We start from the raw sequence: 12,163 nt of genomic DNA on the forward strand, positions 1-12,163 counted from the left end.
CCTCTGGACCCTGCAGGTGCCAAATCCCGAGGGGAGACCGTGTCCTGCCGCCTGTTCTGGTGTGTCACGTCGGCATATTGCGGGTTTGCGCGGAGCAGCAGGACCTTCTCGACGAGGGGACCGGTTTTATGGCTCCTCGCATGCTTGCGGAGAAGGACGGGCCCCGGGACTGTCAGCCAGGACGGGAGCGAGACCCCGGAGGTGGACTTCCTGGAGAAGGCAAACATACGTTCATGAGGAGTCTCGTTAGTAGCCGTACATAGGAGTGACCGGATGGAGTGGAGCGCATCGGGGAGGACCTCCTGCCAATGGGAGACTGGGAGACTTTTCAACCGTAGGGCCAGGAGGACGGCCTTCCAGACCGTCGCGTTCTCCCTCTCCATCTGTCCGTTTCCCCGGGGGTTGTAGCTGGTCGTCCTGCTGGAGGCAATGCCTTTGCTGAGCAGGAACTGACGCAACTCGTCGCTCATAAAGGAGGAGCCCCGATCACTGTGAATGTAGGTGGGGAACCCGAACAGGGTGAAAAGACTGTGCAGGGCCTTGATAACAGAGGCAGAGGTCATGTCAGAGCAGGGGATGGCGAAGGGGAATCTGGAGTACTCATCAACGATGGAGTTACGGTCAGTGTAGGGGAAGGGCCCTTTGAAGTCCATGCTGAGGCGTTCAAAGGGGCGGGAGGCCTTTACCAGATGTGTTCCGTCTGGCCGATAGAAGTGCGGTTTGCACTCCGCGCAGACCTGGCAGTCCCTGGTCACGGTCCTGACCTCCTCAATGGAGTAGGGCAGGTTGCGAGCCTTGATAAAGTGGAAAAAGCGGATGACCCCAGGTTGACAGAGGTCGTTGTGGAGGGTATGGAGTCGGTCTACTTGTGCGCTGGCACATGTACCGCGGGAGAGGGCATCTGGGGGCTCATTGAGCTCCCCGGGTCGATACAAGATATCGTAGTTGTAGGTGGAGAGCTCGATCCTCCACCTCAGAATTTTGTCATTCTTAATCTTGCCCCGCTGTGCATTATCGAACATGAAGGCAACCGACCGTTGGTCAGTGAGGAGAGTGAATCTCCTGCCGGCTAGGTAATGCCTCCAATGTCGCACAGCTTCCACAATGGCCTGGGCTTCCTTTGCGACAGAGGAGTGTCGAATTTCGGAGGCATGAAAATGAAAATGAAATGAGGCATGGAGGGTACAGGAGAAAAAAGCCATGGGCCTGCCCACCGGGTTAAGTGTAGCAGCCAGAGTAAAGTCCGATGTTCGCTCTCCACCTGGAAAGGGATGGACTCGTCCACAGCGTGCATCGCTGCTTTGGCGATGTCTGCTTTGATGTGATCGAAGGCCAGTCGGGCCTCAGTCGTCAGGGGAAACGTGGTGGACTTGATCAGTGGGCGGGCCTTGTCCGCGTAGTTGGTGACCCACTGGACATAGTAAGAGAAGAACCCCAGGCATCTCTTCAGGGCCTTGGCGCAGTGGGGGAGGGGGAGTTTGAGGAGGGGGCGCATGCGGTCGGGGTCGGGCCCTAGGACTCCGTGTTCGACGACGTAGCCGAGGATGGCCAGGCGGGTTGTGTGAAAGACGCATTTCTCTCTATTATAAATTAGGTTCAGGATTTTGCGGTGTGGAGGAAGCGCCGGAGGTTCTCGTCATGGTCCTGCTGGTCATGGCCGCAGATGGTGACACAGTCTAGGTATGGGAACATGGCCCGCAGCCCGTACTTGTCAACCATTTGGTCCATTTCCCTTTGGAAGACCGAGACCCCGTTGGTGACGCTGAAGGGAACCCTGAGGAAATGATAGAGGCGGCCGTCTGCCTCGAAGGCAGTGTAGTGACGGTCCTCCGGGCGGATAGGGAGCTGGTGGTACGCAGACTTCAAGTCGACTGTAGAGAAGACTCGATACTGTGCAATCTGATTGACCATGTCAGATATGTGGGGGAGGGGGCACGCATCGAGCTGCGTGTACCGGTTGATGGTCTGGCTATAATCGATGACCATCCGGTGCTTCTCCCCAGTCTTGACGACCACCACTTGGACTCTCCAGGGGCTGTTACTGGCCTCGATGATCCCCTCTCGCAGGAGTCGCTGGACCTCTGACCTGATGAAGGCCCTGTCCTGGGCAGTGTAGCGGCTGCTTCTGGTAGCGACGGGCTTACAGCCCGGGGTGAGGTTTGCGAAGAGGGAGGGTGGGGCGACCTTAAGGGTCGCGAGGCTACAGATGGTGAGGGGGGCAGGGATCCGTTGAACTTTAGGGTAAGGCTCTGGAGATGGCACTGGAAGTCGACCCCCAGTAATAGGGCAGCGCAGAGATGGGGGAGGACGTAGAGCCTAAAGCTGGTGTACTCTACGCCTTGCACAGTGAGGGCCGCGACACAATACCCCCGGATTTCTACTGCGTGGGATCCGGAAGCCAGGGAGATTTTCTGGGTCGCGGGTAGGATGGGGAGGGAGCAGCACCGTACCGTATCTGGGTGTATGAAGCTGTCTGTGCTCCCAGAGTCGAAAAGGCAGGCCGTCTCGTGCCCATTGATCCGGACGGTCATCGTGGACGTCGCGAGGTGGTGCGGTTGGGACAGGTCGAGTGTGACGGAGGCGAGTGTTGGAAGGCGGTCGGTAGTCCGGTCGGAGGTGGCGGCGGCCAGTGTACAGTCGGGTCAGCAGGGCTCCCGGGAGGCCGCGGAGTAGTCCCAAGATGGCGTCCAAGATGGCGGCCCCCGTGGGTCGCACATGTCGGCCGAAATTAAAGATGGCGGCGCTGGGTAGCCGACATCACCCGGCAGTCACAGTTCCAGCAGAGGATGCGCAAGGCACACAGGAATTCCGCGGGTGATTCCACAGGGCGTTGGCGTCTCGTGGCGAGGAGGTGCCTAGCGTATACCTAGTTAATGTCCCTTTAGCCGCGTTATTGCCTCCGCGTACGAGGGGGCTTCCCTGATGAGATTAAAGACTCTGGGGCTCACCCGTGCATGGAGGACCTGCTTCTTCTGGAGGTCTGTGAAGTCTTTGTTGAAAGATGTGAGGTAGGCCTCGAAGCAGCTTAGCCAGTGTTCAAAAGTCTCTGTAGCGTCAGCTGCTTGTGGGTCCAGTTGCAAGTGATCAGGCTTGAGTGAGGAGTTCCGCTTGAGTGAAGAGTCCATCTTTAGAAGTTTAGTGTATTAAGTTGATACAACATCAATAATAGACGACGAGTGATAAACGTAACTGAGGCTTTAATACACTAAACAGCAAGCATCCTGCCTCGGGACCCGAACTGGGTCCGGAGGTGGAGACTTGCCACTTTTATACAGAAGTCTGAAGGGAGGAGCCAGAGGTGGAGCCAGCCGGGACACGCCCAGGCAGGTACAACACAGCACAGCGAATATAAGACAATAACGTGGTTCACCACAGACTGGAAAGCAGAAGGAACAAAGTAAAGCATTGAGTGTGTGTTGAATTAGGAAACAGGCTATTCTAGATCTAGTGTTATGTAATGAAAAAGGGCTAATTAATAATCTTGTTATAAAAGAACCTTCAAGGATGAGTGACCACAATACGATAGAATTTTACATTAAGTTTGAAAATGAGGAAGTTTATGTGAAGCCAGGGTGTTAAAGTTGAATGAAGGAAATTATGGAGACACGAGGGACAAATTGGCTGAGTGGGCTGGGGAAAATACATTCAAAGGTGTGACTGTGCATAGGCAATGGATAGATTTCAAAGAACCATTACATACCTCACAGCACCGATACCTTCCTTCAGGGTGCAAACAACCCCAAAAGGCAGCCCATCGGGGCTGACAGAGGAAGTTAAGGATTGTATAAGATGAAAAAAAAAGTTTATAAAGTTACCAGGAATAGTCATAAACCTGAGGATTGGGATATTTTAGAATACAGCAAAGAAAGGTCAAGAAACTGACAACGAAAAGTAGAACAGAATATGAATGCAATCCAGCAAAAAACATATAAATGACTGTAAAAGCTTCTGTCGGTTTATAAAACGGCAGCGTTTGTGTGGGACCATTGCAGACAGAGTCAGGAGAATCTATAATGGGGAATAGAGAAACGGCAGAGTAGCTAAATGATTACGCAGAGCAGCGTTTTCTGCTGCTGGGATCTTCCAGGAAACTGCGTTGACAGTGGCGAGGCTGGAAGACCCGGCTACCAGGTACTGGTGGACCAGCGCCACCTGGAGGTGGCAAAGAAAAAATAATGGGGGCGATTCTCCGAGCCTTGCGCTGGACCAGAGAATCGCTGCAACCACGCCTCGATGCCAGCGCGCGATTCTCCAAGGTGCGGAGAATCACGCCCTTTGCACTGGTGCGTTTGGCGCAGCGCCTGCCATGGGCCGCTGGAATCCTCCGGCCCGGATGGGCCGAGCGGCCGCGTGGATACGACAGAGTCCCGCCGGCGCCGTTCACCCCTGGTCACTGCCGGCGGGAAATCTGCGCGAACGGTCGGGGAGGGGGTGCTGTGGGGGGTGAGGGAGGCTCCTTCACCGGCGGGGGGGCTCCGATGGGGTCTGGCCCGCGATATGGCCCACCGATCGGTGGGCCGGCCTCTTCTCTCCCCCCCCCCCCCCCCCCCCCCCCCCCCCCCCCCCCACCGGGCCTACCTCCCTGCACGCCCGGCCCCTGAACACCAACACCATGTTGAGTCAGTCAGGGCCGGCGTGCTAAAGAAGTCCCGCGCGCATGTGCAGGTTGGCGCGGCCGAACTGCGCATGTGCAGGTTGGCGCGGTGCCCATTTGGCGCCGGGAAAGGAGGCTGGAGCGGTGTGAACCACTCCAGCGCCGTGCTGGCCCCCTGTGGGGGACAGAATAGGTCGTTCCCGGGCCCGGTTCGTGCCACCGTGAAACGTGATGGCGTTCCCGATGGCGCGAACACTTGGGCTCCATTTGGGAGAATCGCCCCCAATATACCCTCAGTCACAAAGGCTGGAATTGATTATTTTTCTGTGGGCTTCGCAATGCAGGAAAGGAGGAAAGTGGCTGTAACAAATTCAAGGTAGGACAGATTCTTGTAAAGCCGGATAGCTATGTCATTTCGGAGGACCATTAGGTGGCGAGAACGGAGTGGTCTTTTGGAGCTTGAAAAGATCTTTCAAGGTGAAAAGCCAGGTGCCAGAGGAAATGTTCTGTTTGCATATTTCCAATTCTTAGATCAAGGAAAACATAGTTGCTTTCTTGAAATGGTGCAGATGGAATCTGGAATTGGTGAGGTTGCTATTGTCAAATTATAAAAGAGATATTGACCAGCTCCTCCTTTAAGTATTAACACGGTCAAAATCACATCCATGACCGAAGCAATCTGAAATTATTCATTATTATATTTTTAGATGTTTGTCAACAAGTGACCCTGGATGTCATTGTACCTCAGACCTGACAGATCTGAGTTGTTTTCACTCCGACCAGTGACGTGGGACCTGTGTTGGCAGCGTGCGCTCAGAACTGGTTTACTGCTGGACCTGAATTTAATGTTCGGATAGCCCCATTGGGCTCTTGTCGATCCGTGATCATAGAAAACATTGAAAATTCATGGCAATAATAATTTTGTAATTTTCAGTGATTATTCGTAGTTACTAAACATGTGTATTATAAAGCTATTAAACTCAAATGCTGTTGCTAATAACGACATTTTCCCTATTTCTCAAGTGCTATCATCTACCTGTATTTGCAAATTATTGATGGGCAGAAAATGATGACAAAACTCTTGCAGGAGCACATCAGTAATGTAAGTTTGAGATGTGCTCAATTTCATTCTCTCAATTTGTAGCTTACGTAGCAATTTTGAATCAGCATTTTCACGATTTTCATTTCCGTTCAGGTTTGTGTGTGTTTAGTCTGAATTGTGAAACCGTTTTACTGAAGTAAGTTTGCGAGGTAAGATGTAGGAGCAGAAGTAGGCCATTCGGCCCATCGATTACTCCATCACTCAATGAGATCATGACTGATCTGATGTGATAATCTTCAACTCCACTTTCCCGCCTTATCCCCATAATCCTGGTTTCCCTCCCTGATTAAAAATCGGTCTATCTCAGCCTGGAACATTCTGAACGACCCAGCCTCTACAGCTCTCTGCAGTAAAGAATTCCACAGATTCACTCCCCTCTGAGATGAAATTCCTCCTCATCTCTGTCTGAAATGGGTGACCCGGTACCACGGTAGCACAGCGGTTAGCACTGTTGCTTCACAGCGCCAGGGTCCCAGGTTCAATTCCAGGCTTGGGTCACTGTCTGTGCGGAGTCTGCACGTTCTCCCCGTGTCTGCGTGGGTTTCCTCCGGCTGCTCCGGTTTCTTCCCACAGTCCATGTGCAGGTGAGGTGGATTGGTATGCTAATTTGCCCTTAGTGTCCAAAAAAGGTTAGGTGGGGTTACGGGGATAGAATGGAATGTAGGGATGCGGTGGAGGTATGGGCTTAGGTAGGGTGCTCTTTCCAAGGGCCGGTGCAGATCGATGGGCCGAAGGTCTCCTTCTGCACTGTAAATTCTATGTTTCTATGACCTCTTACTCTGAGATTAAACCCTCTGGTCCTAGACTCACCAACGGGGGAACATTGTAGATTTTCTATTTTAGTTTCAAAAATAATAGACAGAAATTATAAAGCTTGAGACCCCCTGGTCTATAATTAAGTTGCTTATATTTTTTCTCACCAATTGTATCCCCACTCTCTTCTGAAGCCATTGAGCCCTATTTGGATAAGGCTTCAATGATGCTGGTAATTTGCCTCCGGTACCTTGGCCAAGTGTAAGTCTGAACAATGAATCTCAGTGGACTATTTGATAGCAAGAGCCACCACAGTCAAGCCTCGCCCAGCATTCACACATGTAGATTTCCAGCAAGGCTTATCAAATTGAATAGGAGTGAAAACCCTGGCAGAAACCCCTTCACCCAACACAGGAACTTGGGCCAATTGTAACATTGTTATTCTCATGACAACTGAGTTAATTCAGTACAGGCTAGAAATCATCTCTGGCCTTCCTGGTCTGTGTGACTTAATTATTTACTGGCTAAACACATCAAGCTCTTCAAGTTTTTACGACATTTGTCTCCCTGTTTATTTTGGGTATGTCAGGGGCACAGAGATAGTGCAGGAAAAAGGCCTTGAAGTTAAAAGGTGAGCCATGATCTTGAATGAAAAAACAGACTCAAAGAGCTAAAAGGCTTCCTCCAATTCCTAGTTGTTATGTTATTTTATTCTTACAGAAAGAGTTACTGGGTTGTAAGGATCCTTTCTGATTCAAAGATTTGGCTGTTGCTTATTTCATCAATTAAAACCCCCCAATATATTTGTAATTTTTAGTCATTAGAATCCTCAAATGAGTATAATGAAAGGCTCAGAGAAAGCCTTTTGTCCCTTTAAAATAACACACCAAAAATGTAGGTTGGTGCCACAATAACAAACTGCTAATGTGCAAGAATCACTTTGGCAATATACCTGCTGTGATCGAAATACAATTTTATTTTCTAATCTGTTTAGAGCTATATCTAGCTTGTCAAAGCCCCATTATGTTGCCACACAGCATTGTAGGATTCTTTCCCTTAGAGCAGAGAAGGCTAACGGGTATAAGATGGACGTATTCAAAATCACAAAGTTTAAAAAAATGAATAAATAAGGATAATCTGTTTCTAGAAGTCAAAGAGTCAATAATCAGAGGACACAGATTTGGGCAAATGAAAGAAAGAACCAGATGCAAGAAGAATTGTGGTACAATAGCACAGTGGTTAGCACTGTTGCTTCACAGCGCCAGAGTCCCAGGTTCGATTCCCGGCTTGGGTCACTGTCTGTATGGAGTCTGCATGTTCTCCCCGTCTCTGCGTGGGTTTCCTCCGGGTGCTCCGGTTTCCTCCCACAAGTCCCGAAAGACGGGCTGTTAGGTAATTTGGACATTCTGAATTCTCCCTCAGTGTACCCGAACAGGCGCCGGAATGTGGGAACTAGGGGATTTTCACAGTAACTTCATTGCAGTGTGAATGTAAGCCTACTTGTGACACTAAAGATTATTATTATTAAGATTAATTTTCCAACGCTGTTATTCTGACCTCAAGCTCGCTGCCTGAAAGGCAATGGAAGCAAATTCCAAAAAAAATTTCAAGAGAAGGGGGAAAATTCTTGAAGGGGAAGGTTTTGCACGGTGACGGGAGACGGCAAGGGGAAGGTTTTGCACGGTGACGGGAGACGGCAAGGGGAAGGTTTTGCACGGTGACGGGAAAAGGCAAGGGGAAGGTTTTGCACAGTGACGGGAAAAGGCATGGTTCTGGGATCAATTGGACAACTTTTCAAAGAGCCAGGAAAGGCCCAAATGGACCATTCTTCCAGTTCCAAAGGGCTGGCAGTTTACAAACACTCTGAGCCACACGGAGCTTGGTGTATTTAGGTGGAAGAATACTCAGCAAGTATTTTCTTACACATTATTAACTGCTATTACTTTGTTGCCCGCCTGCTTCCAGCAACTATCACGGATGAAAAATATTGTAAATATTAAAATGTCCTTCAGCGTTAGTGAATAATGCTCAATAAGACGGCATTTATCGGGTTATAATTATAACTGCAGCAATTCATTCAGAAACTGTCAAATGGTTTTTATTTCGGTATTACTATCATGATCCAGTCTTCTTTCATTAAGACTAGTTGGGTATTCAAGTGGAAATTCAATAATTTTTCTGTAAGTTGTTGATACATGCAGTTTACTTTCTACTTCCCCCTGGCTAGGATGGATGTTTGTATTCAAATATGAGCTCATTGTCACAATTCTTTTTTTAAGTGAGGCACATGGCACAGTGGTTAGCACTGCTGCCTCATAGCTCCATGGTCCCAGGTTCAATTCCGACCTTGGGTCACTGTCTGTGCGGAGTCTGCACGTTCTCCCCGTGTGTGCGTGGGTTTCCTCCAACAATTCAAAGATGTGCAGGTTAGGTGGATTGGCCGTGATAAAATTGCCCCAAGTGTCCAAAAAGGTTAGGTGGGGTTGATGGGTTTTGGGGGATAGGGTGGAGGCATGGGCTTATTTATGTAGGGTGCTCATTCCATGGGCCGGTGCAGACTCAATGGGCCAAATGGCCTCCTTCTGCACTGTAAATTCTATGATTCTATGAGGACATAGAAACCGAAAAGAAATGATATAATATTTCAAGGCTGCAAGGGAATGACTGCCCCCCACCCTGTATCAACCTCACCAGTTGTTGTAGACGACCATTTTCCCAGCAACAAAACTACTGAAATGCTAACAGTGTCTGAAAAGAAGATGCTTCATGTGCACAAGAATGAATAGAACTGTAGAGAATAAGCTTGGAGGTGTTTCGGAGGCGGACTAGTTTATGCAAAACATGACATGTTGTGACTCAACTTGCTCCTGAAACATGATGTGTTTTGTAATATACAAAATTGGTTGGTTAACCTTACAGAGGTATTTTCACTGTTAGGAAGGAAAAGACAAAACATATTTACTGCGAAAGCTCAACACGGTGAAAGTAAAGATCGGGTCTTCTAAAGAGAAGCTTTCGGCGATGAAAATCAATGAAGAGGTTAGTAACGCACAATCTGTTAATCTTAGAAATATCAGTCATTTCATTAATAAAGAAAAATTGCAACTGTTTTGATGCAAATCAGTAAAGTATTTGATGATGGTTAATAATAAAAACAGTAGTTCACTTCTAACAAAAGTCACAAGACTAGAATCTGCTGTAACAAAGTTTACATCAGTCACAATTGTCAAATAACAGTCAGTAATGTTGACAGTTTAAACTCCCTTATTGCTCCCTTTAAATAACAGTTTAAATTCCCTTATTGGTCATTCCTTGGCATTAGCAAAATTGCTGGAATAGATTTTGAAGTACGAGTGCTCATTTCATGAAATAGGGAATGCAAGCTGGATAGATGGACCCTTGAGGGGAATATCCCTATGACACAGTCGTAAAGCTTCGCTGCTGAGATGCACTCATCCCACACAATCAGAACTACACTATCTTAAGGGTTGTAGTGTATCGTGAGGAATGAGGAGCCCCAAAAGGTGAGTCAAAAGTAGTTTATTTCCTACTCACTGTTAGGAAATGCAGCAAGTCAGCAACAGTCCATGTCCCACCCGGGAACATCCCGAGATTCCGGCTCCTTCCTGGGCCAGCTTTTATCTCGGGTAATTAACGAGCTTGCTGAGGGTGCTCCACCCTCAGCAGAGGGGTTGGTACTCCATGTGCCCCACGAGGAGATTAGTCAGGTCATCCTCATGGGGGTTATAACATCCCCCTCCCCCCAAGGTCCATAAGTCCCTCTGTTGTAGGGCGGGAGGAGGTTATCTTCTCCACTTTGCCCGTCGTTGCGCCCTGGCTGTTGTGGGACTGGGCCAGGGGGCGTGTACCATGTCGGGGAATGTTGTTTTTGCATCGATCTTATGGGGGGCACCATCAGTGGCTGTTCCCTGATGAAGCCATCGTAAAAAATAAACCAGATTTCTGAGTCTCCATGTCGGGTCCTAAATCCTTTTCTTCACACATCTCCGTGCCGGGACTCCAGAGGGTAATGTCCCTGGGCCCCCTTGTGCCGGGCCGGGGGGCCAGGAAAATCGCTCCACCGGTGGGGATTGTCCTGATTGTCCTGACGCTGGTCCCTCTACCTGCTTCTGCATCGTCCGTTCTTGTGTTTTTATTGAGTATGATACCTGTCCAGTCTGTTTCACCATGCTCCCTGGCGTCCACCAGATACCATCTCCAAAGTTTCAGACATAGAGGGTGTTCCCTGGTCGGACACGTCTATCCTGCGTCCGTCTCCTTCAGTGCCGCCTCTGGAGGTCTTGTCTCCTTTCTACTTTCCCGCTAATATCGGGGAACGTTTGGGTAAGGTGGGATCTGAGCCTCCGGCATAACAGTACAGCCGTTCCCACTCCAGTCGCAAGGTGTGGCGTGGTCCAGTAGCTGAACAAAAAGCGCCTCCCCGTCCGTCATCCGTGCGATGGGATAACACAACCCTGATTCCGTATGGAGAGGCTTCACAAGTGACCAAAAGGGGCTTTGACGGGTTGTAATGGGTTGTAATGGGTCAACAACCCTGACAACGATGACCGTCCCTTCACCATGGCGAAGCTTCTTACGCTGCTCTCCACGCCCATTCCTGATGTTTCTTCAGTACCGCGTGCAGCAGTGCGGGGATGGACACCAGGATAGGGATAAATTTCCTGAATTTATTCATGAATGTCCGCAATTCGGTCACGTTCTCTGGTGTGGGGGCTTGTTTGACTGCCGGCACCTTCTCCTCTATCGGGCGAAGGCCGATATCTTAAGTACGTGACCTCTTTGGCATAAAAAATGCATTTTTTTCTCTTAAATCAGACGCCTGTCTCGGAAAACCGGCAGATTATTTCCTCTGAGTTGCTCAGGTGCTCCTTTTCAGCGGCTCTGGTGACCAGGACCTCATTCCAGTAAAAAACGCCACTTGCTGTAGTCCTTGGAGGATGTTCTCCGTGACTCTCTGGAAAATAGCCTCAGCCGTTGGTCCTCCAAATGGCAACTTTGTAAATTCACAGTCTCGGTGGATATTAATGGTCATAAATCGTCTGGAAACCATGTCAAGCTCTGATTGGAGGTACGTGTGACTCATATCGAGTTTAGAAAATGAGTGTCCTCCAGCCAACGTTGTGTCGAGGTCCTCGATTTGCAACATCGGGCATCTGTCCAAACCAGAGGCCTTGTTTGCTGTTTGCCTGTAATCCCCCCACAGGCGGACGGTTTTCCAGTTTCAGTACCGGGAATACGGGTGCTGCCCAATCTGGATATTGTACCGGCCGGATGATTCCTGGCTTTCCAAGCGGTTGAGTCATCCTCCACCTTTATCAGTAATGTGTAGGGGGCTGGGCAGGCTCTGAAATACTTTGTTTGAGCCTCAGGGTCTGTGTGTATCTTGGCCACGGCCTTTGATCTTATCCAGGGCCTCCTGGAAAACTTCCGGGTACATCCCCGGGACTTTGTACAATCCCCAGGGCCCATCCTGAAAATTCACTGCCAGTCCAATTGGGGCCTCTGCAGCCAATCACAGCCCAGCAGACTCAGGCCAGGGCCTCGGACTGTTATCAAGGGGCAGCCTGATGGACTGCTGACCATCGGCGACTGGGGCTATTGTTGTACCCGCCATGGCCAGGGGTTCCCCCGTGTATGGTGCCAACCTCGCCTCGGTGTCCCTTAAATTCAAACACTGGATTCCCATCTTGATC

The 12,163-nt window shown here is 49.7% G+C and overlaps 1 protein-coding gene across 5 annotated transcripts in view; it reads left to right on the forward strand.

Moving 5' to 3' along the window:
* The window catches only part of tmc5 (transmembrane channel like 5), a 266,568-nt gene that overhangs the window by 221,583 nt on the left and 32,822 nt on the right, over positions 1–12,163 (forward strand). For all 5 annotated transcript variants that reach the window (XM_072481874.1, XM_072481877.1, XM_072481878.1 and 2 more), the window contains 2 exons: positions 5,618–5,696; positions 9,387–9,488. In XM_072481874.1, the coding sequence (XP_072337975.1) occupies positions 5,618–5,696; positions 9,387–9,488 (181 nt within the window). The remainder of the gene's footprint in view (positions 1–5,617; positions 5,697–9,386; positions 9,489–12,163) is intronic.

The sequence above is a fragment of the Scyliorhinus torazame genome, chromosome 17 (genome assembly GCF_047496885.1).
Source record: "Scyliorhinus torazame isolate Kashiwa2021f chromosome 17, sScyTor2.1, whole genome shotgun sequence".
NCBI classification, from domain to species: domain Eukaryota; kingdom Metazoa; phylum Chordata; class Chondrichthyes; order Carcharhiniformes; family Scyliorhinidae; genus Scyliorhinus; species Scyliorhinus torazame.